Source organism: Tamandua tetradactyla, chromosome 2, assembly GCF_023851605.1.
Source record: "Tamandua tetradactyla isolate mTamTet1 chromosome 2, mTamTet1.pri, whole genome shotgun sequence".
NCBI lineage: Eukaryota > Metazoa > Chordata > Mammalia > Pilosa > Myrmecophagidae > Tamandua > Tamandua tetradactyla.
In genome coordinates this window covers 47,726,265-47,750,305 of record NC_135328.1, presented here as the reverse complement: position 1 = coordinate 47,750,305, position 24,041 = coordinate 47,726,265, and the positions used below count along the sequence as shown (strand labels likewise).

At 38.3% G+C, this 24,041-nt stretch overlaps 1 protein-coding gene across 13 annotated transcripts in view; it reads left to right on the top strand.

Moving 5' to 3' along the window:
• The window catches only part of MAPKAP1 (MAPK associated protein 1), a 353,385-nt gene that overhangs the window by 218,680 nt on the left and 110,664 nt on the right, over positions 1–24,041 (top strand). Inside the window, exon 8 of one of the 13 annotated variants that reach the window (XM_077145022.1) lies at positions 1,184–6,119. The exons of the other annotated variants lie outside the window; for them this stretch is intronic. Within the exon in view, the coding sequence (XP_077001137.1) occupies positions 1,184–1,203 (20 nt within the window). The 3' untranslated portion in view covers positions 1,204–6,119. Of the gene's footprint in view, positions 1–1,183; positions 6,120–24,041 lie in introns of those variants that run through there. 13 annotated transcript variants of the gene reach the window in all.

Here is a 24,041-nt window from a genome sequence, read left to right as displayed (position 1 = left end):
CATAAATATAAGGGCCTGAAAAAAGAGAATGATAGGATGGATGCAGGGAAGCTTACTGCATCATGCAGGATGGTCAAGGAATTCCTCTCTAAGGAATTGACATTTAAAAGTTGACTTAAGATTTAGACTGTCAAGAATTGGGAAGTAGGGAGGGTGGGCAGTGTCATTCGAAGCAGTAATCATTAAAGGTTTACCATATTTTAATATAAAAAAAACATTTCAGATTACTTAGATTAATTTAATTAACTTTCTTCCCCCCAAAAGATCTGTAATAAAATTGACTCTTCACGAAGGATGCAGCAGGTGCCCATCACATTAAATGGTTCTGCCATCCACCTAGAATCTGAATCAAATATCCAGTCGTAGGCCTTGAGTTCTTCCTTGTCCTCGTTCTGCACACCTTATCCATTAGCAAGTTCTATCAGTTTTATCTCCAGAACACATCTTGAATCCGTTTAGTTTTCTCAGTCTCCATTAGGTAAGTCTAAGTCCACCATGACTTTTCACCTAACTTGCTTGGCTTCCTCCAGTCTGTTGTGTACAAAGCAGCAAGGGAAATCTTTTAAAATACACTCTTCAAAGACTTTAGATGCATTTAGAATAAAACATAAACTTCTAACCACTGCTAAATACACTGAGGCTTAAAGAGGGAAAAAGGACATACAAAGATTCTGAACAAGAAGAAAGAAGAGAACTGACAAGAAATTGGGATTGAAGTGACCAAAGTTGATGGTTGCAGTATGACAGGGTGATATAGACCAGTTAGTGAACCCAGGAAGCCAGCTGGATTGGTAGATTCAGAGCCAGTAACTGATGTTAGCCTGCAATAATAGACTGGCAGCAACAGCATTCGTCTCTCTGACTGACTCCCCGCAATACTTTACACAGTGAGCTTTACTTTCACGCTAGATAGCTGTGTATGACTTAATTTATTGTTTATCAAAAGTGTTTTAAGGGGGATTTGTGTAAGGAGTTGGTCTTTCCCCAAGATCTGTTCCAAGCATATGGGAGTTGAGGCAGAGAACAAGCTGTTTTATTTATTTATTTATTTATTTATTTATTTATTTTATTAATTAAAGAAAAAAAGCTGTTTTATTGAATGCCTTTGTGTACTTACAGATATTATTACATTTGATCTATAGAACACTCCTGGGAGGTAAATTTTATTATACCTATTTTACAGATGAGTCTCAGAGAAGTTAAAGTAACCCAAATTTCCACAGGAAGTAAATGGTGGAACCTGAATTGGAGCCCAGACCTTTTTGACCTCAAAGCCCATACTGTTTTTATTGTACCATGTTGCTTATTAGAACCCTAATGAGAGAAAACGTTTAAATTCTGTAAACAGAAATGTTCATTGATTCTCAGATCTAAATGCACTAGGGAAATGCAGCATTTAAAGGAACCCTGTGGTGAATCTGAATATAAAGCCAGGGATTCTTTTTGTAATTGCACAGTTTGTCTGTGTTGTGTCAGTTTTAATGTTTTATGTCTAGTTTTCTTAAAGCAACATACACCTGTCCTGAAATATCCTATAGAAAAGTGAAGCCAGCGTTTTGCATGGAATAAGGTTTTTAACATTCTTCTAACCTGAAGTATCCTCCAAAGGTTAAAGTAAGCTAAAGATGAAAATATAGTCCTGCTTCATGTGAAAACAGAAAATCCAGTCATCTTTCTTCTGTGAAAAGAGTTTGCGAGCCAGGGGCACAGATGTTTATTTTCCTTATGCTACAACAAGTAATCCTTAAAATATAAATAAATAAATGAAAAAAGGTAAATCAGACTGTTTAGATGTCCTTTGTCAAAAACAAATTAATTTCTGTAGAAAACTGTTCCTTCTTTTGAGAGAATAAATAAATGCTGATGCATTCATGTGCAGGCTAAATAAGAAATAAAGACCCATTACTTAGTATCCAATGATCTAGTGGGAAAATGATATAGTAAATTTGGGCTACTATAGTATTTAAATGTATAACTCAGAAGTGCTCCAGGCAAGAAGCTACAAGTTAAATATTCCTCCTTGCCTCTTCTCTCGGCCTCTTTATCTTGTTTTATCTTACCTGACCCTCCCCCTATCTTGAGAGCTCTGAGACTCCTAATAGATCTTTTCCAATTTAGAGTGAAGGACGTTAAAGATGGCATTGCGGTCAACTATTTTATCCAGAAAGCTTGGAAATTTAGAGAATTTATGTCAAGCAAAAATCTTTGGGAACCACTTTAGAGACGCAATTATTTTAGAAGGGTGTTATGAGCTCTTGCAACTGCCACATCAGAAAAACTTGAAATATGTCATTCGCCAAAACTGCGTTTGACCAGCATTTACTTTTCCTGATAGTCACTAATCTTTTGGAAATTCCTTTTCCATCACAAAAACTATCCTTTCATTCCATCTGGGCCAGTCAAAGCATGGATTAGTGAAAGGAAGAGGAAGGATGTATATTTGTAAGAGGCCTTTGGTGGTATGGGAGGCATCTACAATATGGACTAAGAGGATCTTTTCCTGGGTCCACTAGGGACTAATTTTAGAACACCACTAATTATATATAACTTATCCGGGGCTGGGGCGGGGGATGTTACTACATTAAATTTTTATATGGATTGTAAGCTGCATGCTGGTTTTAAAAAGTTTTTTTAAAATGTGCATTTAGAGTTAAGAAACTCTGGTAACTATATGTATGGCTATGTATCTCTGAGTTTCCCTTTCTTCAGCTCTAACATGGGAGTGGTTGAGTGAAGATTAATCGATGGTCCTGGATGAGAGGGTCATGTATGCTCTAAAGCTCTCTATAGCTTTAAGATACCCTTTTTATAAATTTAGTTTGAAATGCTAGTGATCAATGAAAGGGAGGGGTAAGGGGTATGGTATGTATAAATTTTTTTTTCTGTTTTCATTTTATTTCTTTTTCTGAATAGATGCAAATGTTCCAAGAAATGATCATGATGATGAATATGCAACTATGTGATAATATTGTGAATTACTGATTATATATGTAGAACGGAATGATCAAAATAGGAATGTTTGCATTTGTTATGTGTTTTTTGGTATTTAAAAAAATAAAAATAAATAAAATAAATAAAGACACCCTTTTTAGTTCCACAGTAATCATTGAATGCTTCCTACCCTGTGCCCTAGCCACTGTCCTAAAAAATCAGGTGGAAAGCCCATTAAGAACACAGACTCATAAAAAGAGGTGATAAAATATGGTAAATGCATGAGTAAAGAGTATAGCTAAAAAGTGGTATAGATAACGGAATACTTTAAAAATATTTAGTGGATGCAGGCAGGGAGTGGTTGTCAAGAAGACTTTTCAGAATAAGTGATTTTTATGAAGGTTTTTTGAAGATTCATTAGAACTTTACCAAATGTATAAGCAAGAGCACCCCAGGCAGAGAGGACAATATATTCTGAGACATAGTAACAAAACATAAATTCCAAATTATTGGAGCAGGAAAGTAATAGATAGAAAGCCGCAAAAGATAAAGGAGCCAGATCTCCAGAGCCCCAATAGTTTACTCAAAACTAGAAGAAGGGGATCAAGAAGACAGAATGAAATGCTTCAGGGCTCTGTCCCCCAACAAAAACTTTGAATAATTAGCAAAAAAACTGGCAGAAACATCTTTCTAAAATTTAGAAATTGTTAAATGACTGCAGTAACAGGGCAAGCGCCAAATCAAGAAAAAAGCTACTTAAAAGCAGCTGCACCTTGTGGTACCCTGGCTGATCCATCCCCCATACCCTCTTTGTCTTAGCACTAGTCAGTTCCCTGGTCCTGGTTCCAGAGGGAGCAGAGCAGCCTTTATGCACATACAGGGAGCATGTATGTCTGGCCCAGTTTTCTGCTGATGGCCTGAGGGACTCCTTGTCCCAGAACTTGCTTTGCATGTACAAGACAGCCCACAGAGCTCTCCCTGTGGGAGAATAGTCAAGTCGTGGCTGCCTGGGGCGAGGGTTTACTGACTATAGGGTATACAGTGTAGTACCTGGTGCATGAGAAAACTGTTTCTTAGGGAAGAGGGGACATAAGGATCTGTGTAAAAGGAAGACTTTCAGGGCCACGTGTAGATGTGCAGAAAGCATCAGGGAGTTCCCTATGCTTTGGCCTGGAGTTATTTCCAGACCCATTGTATGAATAAAATCTGAAGGAGAACACCTCATGGGTCAGTCTGCAAAGACTGAGAAAGGTGTTTTCTTTTTCCCTTTTTTGGGGAGGTTGCTCCTGGCATTCAAGCAAAGCTCTGTCATAATACTTACATGATGCAAACTTAGGGAACGGACACCTCAGACTCTAATTTCCAGCAATAACATACAAAAAAATCAAAATGTTCAGGTTTCAACAAAAAATTACAAAACATACAAAGAAACAAGAAGCAATGGCCTAGGCAAAGGAGAAAATTAAAGCATTAAAAACCATGAAAGAGGAGATTCAAACCTGGGGCATTCCAGACAAAGATTTAAAAAATAATAATAATTAAATAAAAGGTCCTAAATTTGTTTAAAGAGATGTTTCTGAAATGGCGAAGGTTTGTGTTTGTTTATTTTGTTTTGTTTTGGAAAAAAAAAGAAAAATAATGCAAAATTGAAAAGCATTTAAATTGGCTAACCCACCTGTGTTCTGATCACTCGCTTCCATTGTTGAGTGTTTTTTGCACGTGATTTCTATGTCATAAGAAGCCAAAACTCACAATACTATTTTTAGCAGACAAAAAAAAAAGAGCTAAGTATAAATGTGTAAATATTTTTTACTTGAACATTTGGATGACATTTGATGCAAAAAGAATATAAATCTTCAGACGGAATGTTTTGCAAGAAAGACTTGCAAATGAGATGATAGTTTTGAGAATCTGTTTAGGAGTTAGAGTCATACTTTAATTCATGACTGTTAAATAAATACATAAAATAAGACGAGTTGTCCCTGTGCTGTCAGAAAGGGTTTGCAGTACTACTAAGTTAGCTCTCAGCCACAAAAGATGGATGCTAGTTTCTTTCTTTCTTTCTTTCTTACTTTCTTTTTTTTTCAGTAAGAAAGAGGTACCACCTTCCTTGGTTCCTCCTTCACATCCACTCCCTTTTCTGTTCTGTGTGCTGTTACTAGGTAGAGTCGAGACTGTTACTTTTTAGCCATGGCTGACTATCAAATAACTAAACACCAAAAACATTCACCACCGACCAGGGAAACCAGAGGGCTCCAAGTCTACTCAGAGCCGCTCTGCACGGTGGAATCCATCACCATCAAAAAAGAATGTGGTTGCTAACTGTAAAAACTTTTGTAAAATTCACATTTACAAAATAGTAAAAGGTCAAACCAATAAAAAATTAAATGCCCATTGAAATAATTTCAGACTTTTTGGAGGAACCTGAAGTAAAAAGCAAAAGCTCCTTTAACCTTCTTTGGTGTAAATTACTTAGTTTTTTGTTTGTTTGATTTTGTGTTTTCTTTTTTTTCAATTCACATACAGATAAAGCTGTAAGTTCAATGTGGAGAGTCCCTGTCAATTTATTATTGTTATTATTATTATTATTATTATTATTATTATTAGTTTATACCCAGTGCCTAGCAGGGTGCCTGTCAAATTGAGGACACTCAGTAAATGTTTGTAAATGAACTTATGAAAGATAAGTGTACATAAAGGGTTGTTTTAAAATGATATTATAAATTATGTGTGGTTCTTTTTCATTGCTACAGTGTTACATTGTAATATGTTACAAACATTCTTCTATGTTCAAGTTGTCACTGCATTTTTATCTTACTAGTTCAATTTATTCACATTTGTTCATTGCACATTTGTACTAGATTTTAAATAACGAAGTTGCTTGTCAGATGATTATTTGTTTAAATGACGAGAAAAACAAATTGCTCTTCAAAACATTTGTACTCATTTTTTGACATTCCAGGACTATATGAGAACACTTCTTTTCCCATACCCTTACAAACACTAGATATTATCAATCTCTAATATTTGCCAAATCAATGGTTAGTAGTTAATATGGAGTTGTTTTAATTTGCAATTCTGGTAGTTAAGCATTTTAAAATAGGTTTACTAGCCACTTTTCTTTCTAAAAGACAATTCTTAAGTCACAGGTTTTTTTTTTTGTTTTTTAGGGTTTTGTTTTTTTTTTTGGTGAAAAGAGGGATTGAGAGGAAGTTTAATTTCAGAAAACTGTTTTTAAGATGTACTTGTAGTTTAGTATGCAATTCTCCCCAGTCCCACCCACACCCCACACACCCTCCCCCACACACCCCAGACACCCCTGCCACTCACACCACCACTCCCTAGTGTATAGAAAAGGGCACACATCCAGGCCAGGCCATTTTACTTGTTTGGCTATTGGCCTTTCGAACTCCAACAAGGCTTTTGTTAATGCGTTTGGAGAGAGCTAGGTGGTAATATAGTAGACTTCAATTTACCTTATTTGAGACTGTATGTTATTGCTTGCTTTGTCATCAAAATTGGTTCAAAAGCAGATTTTCTGTTAAATATTTTGTTTTAGCTTCTGGTATATGTACATAGCACTTTAAAATGCATCATAATCCCTGAACTCAAAAGTGAAAACAAAATAGTTGTCACCCCTTATCAGGTTTATTTTGGGGAGGCACATCTAAGCCTGGCAGCATTATGAACTGCACTGGCACCAAGGGCAACTGTGGGGGGTTAATGGGGACCCTGCATCATCCCTTGCCATGTGCCTAGTGAATAAACTACTAGAAGTTTCTGGGAATGGTAGCAAGTGGAGAAAAGGTTGCAACCAACAATCAGTGTCACAAAGTGGGGATGACTAATTTGCTGATGAGTCTATTGAGACAGATGTTTAATTAGCTGAAGTCAGAATGGATAAATTGGGAGAGGACTGCCTATGTAGAGAGATGCCTTTCCTCTCCTATCTCTTATTTAACTGTTTTTTTGCCCTCACCATTTTCTTTTTGAATTCAGTATCCTCAGATTAAAAATCTAATATAGATGAGGGAACTTTTTGGAGTTAAAAACAATGGTCTATATATTAACAATGGTATATATATATATATATTACCAATTTTTCAGTGTCACACAGATGTATGCATTTGTCATAAGTATACTACTTTTAATTTGTGCATATCATTTTATGTAAAATTTACCTAAAATAAGAAAGATCATAAACAAATATTGAACTCCCCATGATGATACACACACTGATGTGTTTGAGTATATTGATATCTACTCCTTGCTTTGAAATGCATTTTTTAAAAAACAGATGGATTGATGGATGGAGAGAGGATGTGAGAAAGCAATAATAGTAAAATGGTAAATGATAAATGTAGAATCAAGGTGGTGGGTTTTCAGTGTACAGTTCTTTCAACTTTTCTGTGTTTTAACATTTTTCACAATAAAATGGGAAATAACTCACTAAAATTAAAAGTACACAATTCATACAACTTATATTAATATGAGTTCTTGAACTTATGAATTGGTATCTTTGTGGCATAGAAAACATAATCTTTAATTCTATTTTCTTTTCTTGAATATTTTATCTCATTACTTAATATGTTAAATAATATCTTTGAGGTCATAGTTTCACTGATGTGTGGTTTTAAGTAACATATGCAGTTACGTATATAATAATAATTGTAACCATTTATTGAACCTATTTCAGAATTTGGTATGGCTTACAATTCCATAATTTTAGGTTTTCACTTCTAGCTGCTCTAAGGTACTGGAGGCTAAAACAAATATCAGTATAATGATTCAGCACTCATACTCATTTATTAAACCTGACATCATTTATTGAATAATACAGTTTGCCAATCTGTCAAAAACTTTTTTTTTATAATCTCATTTAATCGTTAGGATAACTGTTTGAATTGGTTGTCATTTTTGTTTTATAAATAAAAAAACTAATAAGCTCAGAGAGATGCAGCACTTGTCCAGGGTCACACAACTATTAAGTGGAGGAACTGGGCTCAAACCCAGATGTCTGACTCCTAAGAGTAAGCTCCTAATCTATTGTGGTACATTTTCTCCTGGTAGATAAGGTTACACTGTCCATAGCTCAGTGAAGGCAGGTATACTTTTCTCCATTTCTAGAAAGACCAATGCACCTGCTTCAGTTGGGGATGGGCAGTGTGATTTAATGGAAAGGGCCCAGGCTTTGGAACTAAGCCATCTCAGGTTCCTACCCCAGCTGTGCCTTTCACACAAACTGTGAAGCTAGGCAAGTCCTCACCACTTTTAACCTCAGTTATCTCTTTAAATTAGATATTAATGCCTACCTTGCAGGGTTGTTGTTTTGACTGGCTGTATATAAAACATTAAAGTGGTCAGTGGATGTCTCCTGCCATTATTCCTGTTGCCATGACCATGCCAAGAACACCAGAAAGCCTGGAATTCTCCTTAGAGTTTAAGTTAAGTTTTCCCTTTCTACACATATGGCTTGGCCTTTGCCTGCACCTTTAGTTTTCTAATGAATTAAGTCTCTAGAAGGCTTATACCCTGTAGAAGAATGAGCCTTTGAATTGTGCTTGGATTTGAATCTGCTGAAATCAACCTTTAGTAAATAGGAGTGAGTGTACACACACACACACACACACATACATGCACATATAGGTTGATGGATGTAGGTTAGTTACTTATAACAAACATGTTTACAAGTGATTATTAAAAACCTTTATATTCACAGTTGAGTAGTTCACAAAGCCTGTTGCTATTACTCCAAAGACATATAAAAGAGTAAATGTAATTAAACATCAATAAGATTTTTGAATGAATGAATATAGAAGTACTGGCAGAAAGGTTTGGAGTGCTACATCTGCTGTTACATCCCTACATGCTTCATGAAGAGTCTTGGTCTCCCCCAGGGGAAGCTGAAAGCCCTCTTTCTCCAGGGAGGCCATTAGTGTGTTCATCCTGACAGGATAAGCTTATCACACCAAGACTGATTTAGCTGCTTTCATGAAAAAAACGCCACTTCAAAAGTTATTCAGTATAGAAGACTTCTTCAGGTCCAGCTCAGGGTCCTGAGACACCTAACTTCTATTCCACTGCTTTCAAATGCCTGACATTGGAGCTGTTTTCTCCCATACTCAATTTAAAAGGTAGTTTTTAATAACTGCAATAAAAATTTTTCATGGAGTTTTTCCTTTCTGAGTAAATCACAAATAGCTTGTGTCATATGTCTACAACAGCTTTAAATTCATTAAGCAAGAAGAAAAAAAAATAGCTAATCAATGAGGTATTTCTTTTTCTGCCTTACAATAACAATACTGTCTATAGAGACAAAGATGACTTAAAATGAGGGAAATGGCATTGGATTAGCATTGTGTGGCAGATCTGGGGAGAGGACTTAACAGCATCTACCTTTCTTGATACATCACAATATGGCATCACCTGGGCGTATAGAGTCTACTGTGTCATTGAACCAGTTTTTCAAATAGAAAGTCAGTGAGATATGATTAAAGCCCAAGTGCTGCAAAAAATACTAGGTGGTCTATTGGAACTTCTCAGTCTTCCCCCAGACGGTCACCTCATAAACATAGTTATATTGTCATATTAAAACCCTGGCTTTGCTTTTTTTTTTTTAATTTTTACTTTGCCTGCTACATTTACTAGCAGAACAATGTGACTTAAGATTAAGACAGCATGATTTTTGTTAAAAAATCCTGTGTGTTGTTCAGGTCTCTCAAGCACCTCAAATACAGTGTGTCCAAAACCAAACTCGTCATTTACTAAATATTTATGGAATCTTTACTATGCTGCATGCAGTGAATAAGAATGATAAATGCTTGTTCTCAGAGAATTCTCATTCTAGTGGGGGAGATGGTCAATAAAAAGTAAACAAAGGAAAAAGTCTACAAAGAAAATAATCTCTCTGCTTGACCCTCCACATGTCCACAGAGTGAACCTTCTAAAATGCAGTTTCTATTGAATCCTTTCCCACCTAAAAATCTTCAGTTACTGCTCACCATGCTGTTAAACCAAGCCCTTCATGATTTGATGCCACTCTGCCTTTTCTGTCCTTCCCTTTCACAGTCTCACTCAGCTCTTGCTTTGTCTTCTTTTGTTTCCTGGACTTGAATCTGGTTCTGCTATTTACAGGGTCCCTGCTACCAGCGTTCCATAAAAGGCTCTTTTTTTTTTTTGGTTGCATGGTCTGGTCTCCTGCGTGGAAGGCAGGCATTCTAATCGCTGAACTACCCGTGCACTCTGGGGTATGGACTTTGAGTCTCTTTTTTCTCCCTGCCTTCACCAGTAGGACCACCTGCTGTCATCCATACATGGCCCCTTTCCAGAGATCCCAGGCAGGCTGTACACCTTCCTTTCCCCACTTCCCCTACCCCTTCAAGTGTAATAATCTGATAAGCCATCTTTCTTCATTGAACATGATGGAGGCCCTTGTCAGTATTTGTTGAGCCAAGTGTATGAGTCTGAAGAACTGATTTGCTCACTACAAACTATTAGCTAGAATTAAAGGTACCACCACAATTTTTAATGATATTTCAAAGGAAATGAAAGGAATTCACGCCTCAAATATGGTGTCTGGACCTAGGGTATCTTTATCCTCAGGAGGTGATGAAAACTAAAATTAATGGCATGGATTTTGGGGGGACTTTCCTCTCAGATTTCCCCTTAAGTGAGCAGTAGCAACTCTTCTCTGGGTCCTCCCAGTCAGTGCATCTTGGGGGAGGGTTACCAGAATCCACGAGGAAGCTTTTTGTCATGTGCAGCTCTCATAAGTATGGTTGGGAAAGCTTGCATAGTGAAGTTTGGAAAAGCAAACTCCCAAGGTTATTATTTGAATTCTGGTTTTCACACCTTTATACATAACATCCATGACTCAGACTATCCCTTTCAGAATCACATGGGCACATTCAGATCCTTCCTCTAGGAGTTCTTTACAAGAGATGTTATGGCGTCAGCAAGAAGCTCCTACTAAGGCTTCGGTTTGATTAGAACCTTCAAATCTCTGTTTTAAATGTCTGCCCACTTACCGGCTGGGAGGGTGGGATAAGATGAGAATGTTCTTTTACTTTTGGCCATCAGTCAGTCTTTGCTCTGCTTACCAGAATGGGTCCTGCTGGTGACAACAGAAGTTTTTACCGCATCTTGCTACTCTTGCCCATCTCTCATAAGATTTTGAGAAATTCAACCAGTAGGTACAGAGAAGGTTCTGACCAGATCAAGTATTGCTTAAGTCCTTCCTACTCTGAGGAGCCAAGCAGTATACCTGGAAAGAACTGTCAAGACCCCTTTGCTTCTCTGTTCAATGCTGGACTCTATGCTGAGAAAACAATACCCAGCTTCTCCCCCTGTGCTGCACCAAAGCCCAGGTCACCCCTAAAAGGTTCTCAAGAGCCCCACAGGACCCTTAGAGACCAACAATTTCCAGAATACCTCAGCCCAATAATCTTACATTCCAAAATCCCTCTCAGGAGAGAGAGAAGGAAACAGTCTTCCCCTCCCCAAATTCTCTCTTCCTGCTTTTATAAGTTCTATTTTCTGCCAGAAAGGACTTCTTTGCATCCCCAGTTTTGTGAGTTCCCCTCCTGAAGAGAGTCCTGTTGCCCCTAGGTTCATGCATTACCTTAGTCTTTCCACTTCAGCAGGTTGTTTCCATGCATCTCCTAATTAGCTCCCAGCATCCCTCCTAGGATGCAGAGAGAAGTGGATGATGTAGCAAAGACTTGGTGAATTCATGAACAGTGAGTGACTGTCTGGAGCAACAGTGGAAATTAAGAGGTATGGGCCATATGTCAGTCTTGGAAGCTGTCAGAGAGAACAAAATGCAGAACACTCAGTATTGCATGAAAGGTGCCATGGGCCTGTCCCCAGAAAGTTCCTAAAGCACTGCAGACTTTCAAAGGAAAAGGATGAGGGCCTCATTTTCCTTTGAGATAAGTTTTGGGAGAAGGGTGTTAAGTATTAATTTGAGTAAAATGAAAGCCCCATGTGGAAGGAACTGATTCCTTTTTGTTTAATACTTGATCCAGCACTGTACCTGGCTCAAAGTTGGTGGCTAATACATTTTGTGAAGTGAACTAAAGAGAAATAGTGAAAGCCAGCTAACTCACAGCACCATCGCTTCCTGCTAGCCTAGGGCTGGGGCTGCTCACTTTCTATTCAGGAATGGATCACTGCACTTTGACTATTGGAGATCAAACTTCCTCAGAGAATTAAACCATTGAATGAAAATGTCAGTGTCTTAAAAATGAAAGGCAGTGCACATCAGTTGAAATTAGTATTGCATCTCAGGTTCCCCTGATATGGATCTCTAATGAATCCTAGGGAGAACCAAAGAAATATTCAAAAACAGATATTTTAAATGCTAATCGTCAAGAAACAGTGCCCTGTGGGAGGCAGCTACTTCAGATATTGTATTACAGAAGGAAAAAAAAGAAAGAAAGAAAGCCCACTTTCCAAAGGACGAATGAGTGTGAGAGAAAAAGAGCATGCACACTAAATTCGGATCTTTAAAAGCACGAAGTTAATAAATACTGTCTGATATGCATACATTTTAAAAAACAGCTGAATAATATGCTAATAAAGAATATAAAGCGAAATACTAGAAGGAATAGCCAAAAATGTTTGAAGTAATTACCTTTGAGTAACAGGACTCAGGGATGGGGCAAGGAATGGCTCTTTTTCATCATAAATAGAGTATTATTTACTTATAAAACTATATATACATTTTATTTAGTTATTTATTTGTTTTCAATATGGGCACCAGGAAACAAACCCGGTTCTCTAGCATGGCAGGCAAGAACTCTGCCTGCTTAGCCACGAGAACTCTGCCTGCTTAGCCACCTGGCCCACCTTGCATTTTATTTTGATAAAAATAAGAAGTAATTTTTAAATTTGTAAAAAGAAAACAACTTATTTTCAAATCCTGGGCTTAGATTTTTCTTTCTTTCCCTTACTTACATGAACTTTCTGTATTAGAAACTTTCTCCTAAAAGCTACAGTTCATTCCATTGTGTTGGATGTCAGGTTCCTGTGAGAACAACAGTGTTAAATAGTTGCTTCCCATTGTAAATATTTCCAAGCCTTTTAATACCAAAATGTTATATAACTCTTATGTGGTGATTTTGGCCAAAATTTTACTCTGTGACCGGTGTTTTCCCCAGATTAAAGTACAAGTTATTGGCTGAGTACTCTCTCCCATTCTAAGAATAACTGATATCAGAAATATAACTAACACAGCTGCTTTTCCAAAACATTATGTCCTAAAAGTTGTCATATATATTTTTTTAACTTGTTTTTTTTAATTGAGACAAGAATTAGTTTACCAAATCTGCTAATCTGGTTAAGTATATTATCTAAATATTATCAAAGAAAATCCCCCTAAGCTAGGTTGTAGACTTCCCCAAAGGCTTGAATTGCTTAAGATGAAAGCACTGTTGTGAGACCCTTCTTCTATGCCAAGAACCTAATGTCCATAAGGGCCTGGCAGTGGTTGCTGTACCATTTTCTCCCTTTGTCAGTGAGCCTGAGCTTCAGCAGACAGCCATTGTCTCTCCTGCTGAAGAGATTATGGAGTGCTACCTCGTTGTCTCTTGAAAGCCCAAATCAGTGCTTTTGAAGCAGTAATCCCTGCTCTTCCCCATGTCCTTGGAGAATTTTATTTTAGGGGGTGGCTATTGTAAATCAGAAGATTGCTACCTCTGATGGTTTAAAGCTGTCCCTACTACTGCTTTCTGGATGACCTTGGTCAGGGTCACTCCCCTTCTCTGAGTTCCTTGCTTTGGTCTCCTTGTAAGTAAAATAAGGCAAGACTAGATCCCAGGCTGCTGGAAAACAGTCTTAACTGTAGAAATTAAGAGCTCCTTTCTAGAAACACCTGCCTGGTTCCGCTCTTAATCATGTTACTTTTTTCTTAGCCTGTCTGCAATTCATTTTCCTCCTCTATTAATGGGAAAAATAGTAGTATCTTCTTCATAGCCTTTTTGTGAGAATTAAATTGAGATCCATTTAAAAACACCAAACCCTCAGTGTCTTAGCTGTTATTTTATTATTCAATGTTAGTCGTTTCCACTCCCTTCAGTTTTACTGTTGAAACCCAGTCAAACTCACAATTTTAATGAATACTTTGTTTTTTGTGAGTATGACTGGTTTGTGTTCTATAGAGTTGTACAGTAGACTGTAGCTGCTAAGGAACCAAGCCCAAATTTAGAACATATTAGGTATAGCCCAGAATGTGTACATCTGTCTGCCCAGCTGCTCAGTTGAGCTTTTCCAGGAGTCCAGGGCTCTTTTCAGAGCAGCAGCATCAGTGAGGACATAGAAGTACATGTGCAGGAATGTCCTACCATTCCTCTGAAGCACCCTGCATCTGATGCTAGACATACAGAAGGGTTAAAAGCAGAAGAAACTTTTGTCATAAATTTTCTCGTCAGCAGGACTTCCCAGGGAACATTTGACATTAGCAGAGAGGAAATGCTGATTCGTCTGGGAGTCAGCTGAAGGAGACAGGAGCTGCAGTGGAAGCTGCTGGATTTACTGTTATTAGCAAGGCAAATGGAAAACCAGCAGGGCAGCCCAGCTCTCAGATAATAGATCTAACAGGAAAGAAAACTCCCAGAAAGGAAAATGGCTGGCAGCCACGAATTCTCTTTTGTCCTTTTTCCCCATTGCTTTTACCTTTTTGTTTTGTTTATTTAGTTCAAGAGGAAGCATGTAACATCTTGAATTTTAAGTCACAATTCTTAGTAAGCTACCTCAGGTTATATACTACTTTTTAATAAACAGAAACAGAATGCTGAAAGGATTTACCCTTCCTAGTTGGCTTAAAATGAAACAAGGTATATAATTGAGCTTATCTGTTTGATAGATCCAGAGTTGCACATGGTAAAATGTGCAAAATTGTATTAATGTAGTGCCATTTATTGAGTACTTCTTATGTGCCAGACTAAATGCTTGAAGTGTGTTATTATCTCATTTAATTTCCCATGAATAAATTATAATCATTCCAACTTGAAGATGAGGAAACAATGCTTAGCGCACTTAAATAATTTCCCAAGGTATTAAAGTTTGATGTAGCTGGAATTTGAACCCTGCCATTATAGTCCTACCAGTCCAGTGGAAGGTAGTGAGGCAAGAGCCCCAGTGGCTACCAGCTACTGGCAATAAGGAAAATGCTTTGTTTTTGAAACACAGCCCCAGGTGATATGGTGGTAGTTAGAAGGAAGTGGAGCAGGTAATGAGGGCTGGAACTTGGACTTCAATTCTGTGGAAAGCAGAGGTCCTTTTGACAAGGGAGCCAATATTAAAAGGATCTTGGTCTTTTAAAACAAGGAGCAGGGCAGATGAGCAGTCAGCATCAGAAGATGTCTACAAGGACCAGGGAGCAGATAATGCTCAGCATCCAGGGACAGCAATACAGACAGCCTGTTCTAAGCAGGGTTAGATCACAAAGGCAACAGATGAACAAAACCCTCAGTCAAAATTACTTCTAGAAAAAAAAACCTTTTAAAAATGCCTCCCTTCCCTCCCTCCCCAAAAAAATGCCTGCGAGCTAAGAGTCACCCCCAGAGAACTTCTTTTGTTGCTCAGATATGGGCTCTCTCTCTAAGCTAACTCAGCAGGTGAACTCACTGCCCTCCCTCCCGTATGGGACATAACTCCCAGGGGTGTAAATCTCTCTGGCATTGTGGGTCACAAAGCCCAGGATAAGCTGGGACCCAACATCAAGACATTGAGAAAGCCTTCTTGACCAAAAGGGGGAGGGAAAAAATGAGACAAAATAAAGTTTCAGTGGCTGAGAGATTTCGAAGAGTCAAGAGGTTATCCTATAGATTATTCTTATACATTGTATAGATATCCCTTTTTAGTTTATGGTGTATTCCAGTGGCTAGAGGGACGTACCTAAAACTGTTCCAGTAGCCTAAATTCTTGAAGATGATTGTATAAAGATATAGTGTTTACTGTGTTACTGTGTGATTGTGAGAACCTTGTGTCTGATGCCGCTTATATCCAGGGTATGGACAAATGAGTAAAAAATATGGATAAATAAATACATAGCAGCGGACAAAGGGTAAAATAAATTGGGTAGATGGAAGCACTTGTGGTCGGTGAAAGGGGAGGGTAAGGTATATGGTATGTGTGAGTTTTTTCTTTTTCTTTATTTTATTTGGAATGATGCAAATGTTCTAAAAAGCGATCACAAAAAAATAAAATTAAAAAAAATGTGATCATGGTAGGGAATACACAACTATGTGATATTGTGAGGCATCAATTGTACACCATGTATAGAATGTACATGTGTGAAGATTTCTCAATTTTAAAAAAAAGAAAAAATGGATCTGGATTCTGGTGCTGCCTGCACGATTCAGTCAATTAAATAAAAGTTGAATTGTACATGTAAAAAAAAATGCCTGCCAGGGGTCAATATACTATAATTTTTCTCATTGAATCCAACACAGGTAGGTTTTTTCTCTACCATTAGGACAGATTAAAACTAAAAATACAGAGACAAAATAAAGTTTCAGTGGCTAAGAGATTTCAAACAGAATTGAAAGGTTACCCTGGAGATTATTCTTATGCATCATATAGCTATCCCTTTTTAGTTTATGTTGTATTTTTGTGGCTGGACGGAAGTACCTGAAACTGTTGAGCTGTGTTCAGTAGTCTGGATTCTTGAAGATGATTGTATAAAGATAAAAATTTTACAGTGTGACTGTGTGATTGTGAAAACCTTGTGTCTGATGCTCCTTATATCCAGAATATGGAGAGATGAGTAAAAAAAATATGGATAAAAAAATAATAATAGGGGGATAAGGGGTAAATTAAATTGGGTAGATGGAAATATTAGTGGTCAGTGAAAGGGAGGAGTAAGGGGTATGGGATGCATGTATTTTTTTTTCCTTTTATTTCTTTTTCTAGAGTGATACAAATGTTCTAAAAAATAATCATGGTAATGAATACACAACTAGGTGACGATATTGTGAGCCACTGAGGTTACACCATGTATGGACTGTATGTGTGCAAAGATGTGTCAATAAAAATATATTTTTTAAAAAACTAAAAATACATATTTTAGATGCTAAAATCAAATTTGCCATAGAAAGATGCTCATATTTTAAGAAGAGCTAAAAAACCGAAACACTACCATCCACCCAATTAATTCAGTTAGCCATTCATCAGACGTCTACCAAGTTCTGTTGTTGCAAAGATGAATAAGATTCACATTTCACACTCACTCTCTTTGGGGCTCGTTGAGTCACTGAGAATCATGACAAGTAGAAATCACCAAATCATTTAAATTGTTCTCTTGGTTATGTTTCTCCCTCTTCTTTTTCTCATTTTTACCAATCAGATATAGTTGAATTCACATAAATTCAATGTGTAATTTATGTACAAGGAAATCCAGGCAAGTAGGGGACAGAGCAAGATTTTCAGAGAGGCACCCTGAGAACCTAGAAAGGCACCAGGCCTGAGGACAGAGTTCTGGACAGGGCTGAGCCAGGGACAAGGGTGTTTATCTGAATGAGGCATGGAGGCAAAGGCCAGATTAAGAGAAGGAAACTTTGCTTTGGGTTGGTCTGGTATTGCAAAAATTCTTGCCTTGGAGTAGAGCCTGCAGGTGATGGGAATGTTAATTGGTGCAACATTTCTCATTGTGGGGGAAAGAAGGAAACCAGTCTGGGACAAGAAATTAGAATGGGTAGAAGGTCTTCAGAGTAGGGTGAGACGTTAGCGTCAAGTTTGGTAGTCTTGGAGATATTGTGAAAGGATTTTGAGCATGCGAGTAATGACCTTCAAGCTTGACTGTAGCAGGCACCCTCTGAAAACAAGATGGAGAATGAACGCTAGAAGCCAGTAAATCATTACTGTGGGCAGGATGATAAGTGATGCAAAGGAGACACATTAAGTGGGTCGAGTCTGCAGAACTTGGGAGCTGACTTAATGTCAGCAACAAAGAGGAAGGCTAAGTAGAAAAGTAGTCCAAACTTTGGACTCTGTTCACAACTCCAAGTTCTTAGAGTCAATGTTAAAGTCTTACTCATCTTTGCATCTACAGTGCCTAGCTCAGGGCCTAACATTGTAGGAATTCGATCAATGTGTAATGATTGACTGTTAAGTCATTGAGAGAATGGTGGTGTCATCGTTGGAAACCCAGTTACAAGAAAAAGGGGCCAACCAGTTTGGTTCCTGGTGCCTGCCCATGAAAAAAAAAAAGAAAAAGGGGCCTGTTTGAGAAACCTTGAGAGGCCTGCAGCCTATTGTCCCTGAGCTGTTTATAGGACACTTTCATTATGGTGTTGCCGGATTTCGCTTCCAGGTTCTTGGCCATTCCATGTGAAAAAATTAAGAGCACAGCACAGATAAAGCAAGTAGGTAGAAAATTTATTGAGAACATATGTAAGAGGACATGAGGGCACTATCACAAAGACAGAGGTAAGTGAGACGAGAGCCCATAGGCAATGTGGGGCCATTTGCTTTTGTAGATTAGCTTTACTTATTTGCCCTCCCGCCTTGTTCAGGGCTTTTTCTTCTACACCTCTCCCCCCAGCCACCACCTTCTCTCCAGCACACTGCCTGGTGATAGCGCATTTGGGTGGCTGTATCCTCCTCAATAGATGACTCATTTAGTTGAGGATCCTTTGGCTCCAGATGGGTCTGCTATTGCAGGGTGTTTCCCTGTAAGTGAATAACCCCAAGTCAGGGTGTCTGTGCCTCCCAACCTTGATTAACTATCCTTGCTTAAAGGCTCCTTTATGGTTTTTTTCCTCTTCCCCCTCTCCCTGTTCTAGCCTGTGTCACTGGCATTCACTGCATCTGTTCAACTGTCAAGTAGATACAGTTACTACCCTTATTTTACAGAGAAGGACACTGAGTTTCAGAGAGGATGTAGTTTACCCAAGCCAGTCTCTGGCATAAACAGATTAGAATTGAAGTCTTCAGGTTCCACTGTATCATAACAAAGCCTAAGTACTGAAAACAGTTGGCCCTAAGCTTATTCCGTATTGACTTGGGTTGGAGTCAGTGCTTTTATAAAGCTTGGAAAATACTGCAGGCAGATGAAGTCTCCTTTTTCTTTGTTTCTTTTGTTTTTGTCCTTAGGAGCTTGTGACTAAATCCACTAATTTCACTGGCTGTCAAGGCTGTGTTAAGGAAAATGGGTTTGAACTTCTGTGGCTTTTGAGTACTGGACTAGATGTCAGAAACCTTTGCCATCATGGGAAATTCTGTCACTCTGGATTTACTATCTGTTTCCCACAGCTGAATTCCTTTGCAGTGTGATTTAGCATCCTGGCTCCCCATCAACTAGTTTTGGCATTTATTTGAATGCATTACCCCACAGGTTTCCATAAACTATTTTACAATTGTTTAAATAAATGACTGTTTATTTCCACAAAAACCATCTGTATTTGTTTACAGAGAGACAGATAACTGTATGTAAAAATTGGTAATGTCACAGTGACTCAAGTTAAGAGAAACAGATTGGATTGAAAAATTGGGTGCTTAGGAACAATGTTAAAGGTTTCCATCCTCTCTAACAAGTGATATCTGGATTTGAAGGAGAAAAAAAAATTTATTTTTTATAAGTAGTATCAGACCTCCTTTCTCCAAAGGGCAGAGCATTCACAATGTCTGGAAGATGACAGTTATGTAGACTATTAGCATTCCTCATGGTAGTGAATTCTCTGCCCTTTACAGCAAGCTCTCCACCTGGGATAGTGTGTAGGAGGCTCCTGTCTAGTGACTTCCAGCCTTCCCCAATGTTTGGAGTTTTCTATTGTCTATGCCATACTTCTCATTTTTATGTTGAATGGGTTCCATTTAGGCCTGCATGCTGTAACTCAGATAACTCTGGGGTAGGAGGCACACTGGGCCAGGTCGCCATGATAAGAGAAGGTGAGCCTGGGTGAAGGAACTGAAACTGATTGAGAGGCAGGACCGGCCCCTGATTGTGAGTCATCTTGACCCACACTAGCTCAACTCATTCCCACGGAAACTCAGTCAAAGTTGGGGGGCTATTGGGAGTCTCCAAACAGTGGGGACATTTGAGTCAGATGGAAGTGGAATTCCAAGTCTGCTTTAGAGCAAGTCTGCTTTAGGTCAGGATAGTAAGCAAGCAGGCTGGACTTCAGTTTAGTCACCAAATTATTCAACAAGCACGCTATGTGCTGAGGCTGTCCTAAGAATGTAGAAATGCTAAAATGTACTCTCCACCCTCAAGTTCCTTACAGCTAATAAGGGAGACAGACCCATACAAAGATCTTTTTTTTTCGAATCTACAAATTTTATTCATATATATATATTTGCATACAATATATTCTATCCAAAGCATACAGCCTTCTCACGTATCCTCACTTAGTTGTACCATCATCATTACACTCAATTTTAGAAAATTTTCATTGTACCAAAGAGAAAAATAACAGATAGACACACACACAAAGAAAGAAAACTCAAAACACCACATATCCCTTACCACCACCCCCAACTATTTAACCGTAGTATTGGCGTGGTATATGTGTTACTGTTGATAAAGATTATTAAGATATTACTGTTAAATAGAATCCATACCATGCAGTAGTTAATTTCCCCTTTTACTACTCTATTATTAATTCTGCAAAGATCTTTTGAGTATGGGTTGCACAGGGAGGTCCAGAGGCAGTGGCACCTGAGCCATTTTGACTCCTTGAATAAGAAAGAATGTGGACTACAGAAGTGAAGTGAAGAGAAGTTTTTCTAGTCTGAGGGACTAGCATGAGCAAAGGCACAGAGGGTTGCAATGGTATAGTGTAGAGGATATTTCTGGATTACTTTATCAATAGAGAGGAGATGGGAAGAGAAGAGAAATGAGACCAGTGTGGCATACCTCTGGAGGTTCTAGCCCCTGAAGGAGAACTAGAGACTGCTCTGTCTCTGGAGGGGTGCTACTTGGAAAGCCAAAACAACAGCCCAGGCCTGTGGACCAAGCAACTGAGGCTACTCACTTGGTACAAACTGTTGGCCAGGCATTGTTCTACACTCTTTACCTTTATTAGCTCATTGAGTACTTAAAACTGTCTTATGAGGTAGGTGCTGTTTTTCCCCCCTTTTTACAGATGGAAAACTGAGGCACAAACAGATTAAGTAACTTGCCCAGGGTCATGGCTAGTTAAATGGTAGAGCTGGGAATTCAAACTCAAGCATTCTGGCCTAGAGCTTTTATTCCATTCTCTCTTAGATGTGTTGGGATCAGCAGAGACTGCAGGGCACTATCCCTACACACACATACAATATTGAGCTTAGAACAGGGAAGGAATCCAGACTTTCCCCCTATCCACAGGCAGCCAGGATGAACTCCTGACACACCACTTTTTGTCACAAAGCCTAGTAGAGGCATCAGAGATGCCCTAGAGGGAGGTTAGATAGTATTAGTTAACCCTTTGTTTCCCACAGAGCCACCTAGAATCCACGAGGAGGGCAGCATAGTTGTTCATCAGGGGCAATACAACAGCAGAAGGAAATCTGACCTTTAGTCTGCTATTGTGGCCTTCCTTTGTGAACTAAATCTGGGTGCCAACATCCTAGCCTCAGATGCTCTAGTCCTCTTCATTTTTGCCGCCAAGCTCCTTTGAGTAGCTCTGGAAGCCTCTGAGGTCTACCCTTTGGCTTGACTCTGGACCTCCAGAACCTTAGAACAAATTATATCCCAGTTTAGATTCTGGCCCCCCAACTCCTTAGGTGTCTACCCAGCAGTCACTGTGCCTGCAGAATCTATGAGGAGTCAGAGAAAGTGAAAAGAGGCTCTAGAGTCCAAATCCAAGTCTGGTCTAGTTGGGATAATGTCTATGATTGTTCAACCCCATTTAAAAATTTTTTTTATTTTTCCGTGGTTTTATTTATTTATTTATTTAAATTCATTTTTTAAATTAGATTTTTAAATGAAAGAATAGTGTCCATTATCAAAAATCCAAAAAAAAAAAAAAGTCAATTGTGATGATAAATGTGCAGCTATGTGATGCTATTGTGAACCATTGATTATGTACTTTGGATGATTACAGATATGTAAGTATATAATATATATCAATAAAAATTTTTTTTAATAAAAAAAAAATCCATAAGCAAAAAGCAAATGCCTTCTCCTTTGCCACTATCTCATCCTATACCCCAGAGGTAATTCTAATTAACACTGTAGCCATGAAAATAGGTTGACTCATATTCCAGGTTGTTTGTGTGTGTGTGTGTGTATGTGTTCAGCAAATATACACACACTCACATATGCACGTATACATCTGGAGTTTTACTTTATAAAAATGGAGCATTCTCCACATATTCTATATCTTTTAAAATTTATTAATGTATCATGGAAAGCTTCCCATGTCTTATTAAATTAGGTTGTCTTTTAACTGCTATGTAATATCTCATTGTATAGATAACACTAATTTATTTAATGATTTACTACTGGTGAAAATTTAGGTTATATGCAATTTTTTTATAGTAAAACAGTACTGCAACAAATATCTTTGGACATACATCATTGTGCATTTGGGCTAATATTTCTTAGGATGGGTTCCTAGAAGTGGGAATGTTAGGTCAAGTGTCTTCAATTATAAATGTCACCTTGTTGAAGGCATTCTATTTAGGAGCATCTACAAAGAGCCTATTTTTATGCAGCATCCCTGGGGATGCAGAGATGAACTTTTATAAAAAGCTCACACCTCCACCCCTGTCTTCAAAGAGTGTCCTGATAATGGGTGGATGGGTAGGGGGAACAACTAGACAAAATAACTCATATTTCAGCATGCTAAGAGCACTGAGTCTTAAGAAGCAAGATTCTGAGGAAATTGGGATGAAAGAGCTCTTAATTCTGACAGGGATTCAGGGAAAGCTGCAGAGAGGAGGTTATGTGCCAAAAGATGTACCTCCCTACTCCTTCCAGGAGCCCATCTGTAAGGCTGGGTATTCAAGCAGAAATTTGTTCTGAAGAATTATGATGCTTCTGCTTTTTCTCTTACACAAAGAAGGAAATCTCAGCTGTACGCCCTTTCGTTTCCTCTTGTTGGCACTTTCTGATTGATGATTGGAAATGATGGCAATACATAAACTATTTTTCTTTCTATTTTATGACCTGGTAATAGCAGTAACATATTTCCAGTAAATGTTTTCTATCACAATAAAAAAGTTGTAACAAGACTAGAAATGGGTATAGTTAAACCCTAAAGAAATCACACTTTCAGAACTGTGGATTGAGGCAGTTAACTCTGTAAATCATTTAACTTAGAAGAAGACCCTCCACCCACCCCAACCCCCAAAAAATCAGGACTTGTAAATGCTTGTAAATGCTTGTCTGGTACCTTCTACGAAGGCTGGTACACTCTCAATTTTGACCTCAAGAACAACTACCCACTCCCTCTTACCTGCTGCCTGGTCTCCTGACCCAACATCTTTACTCCTTTCTGAACTGATAAATAATTTCAAGCTTACAATTTTTTTTTCTGTTTTAGCACAGAGATCAAAATCTATAATTCTCTTTACAGGATACAGCATAGTGGCGAAGTTAAGAGCGCAGGCTTTGGAATCTGACTCACCTGGATTCTTGTCTTGGCCTCACTGTGGGCAAGTGACTTAGCCACCTTGTAAAATGGGAATTGTAGTAGAGCCTCCCTCATAAGGTTGTTGGAAGGACAAAGAGAGAATGCAGATGAAGTGCTTGCAGTGCATTGAAAGACCTCAGTGGCAGTCACTGTTATCATTGTAGTCTGGGAATGAAGCAATATGTGACTTGTTTTCAAAAAAGGACAAATTGATAATTTTGCCAAATTTGCAGAACAATACAATACCTGATATTTACTGAGTACTTATTATGGCATTACAATTACTCCATGAAGGTTTAGATCAAGTAACTTGTCCAGTGCCCTATAGCTTGTTATATGGTCAGAATTTTAACCCAAATCTGTCCAATCCTGAAATACATGTTCTAACCAGCACACATCAACCTTCTAGGATGAGATAACTCACAACAAGAGCAGAGATTGTAAAATTTTGAGTGGTTCTCTCTTACACCAGGTGTAACCTCCTTTGACTGATAAAGATTTGGAACTGATAAATAACATAGAGAGCTGTTGCTTTCAGAACTCCTGGGC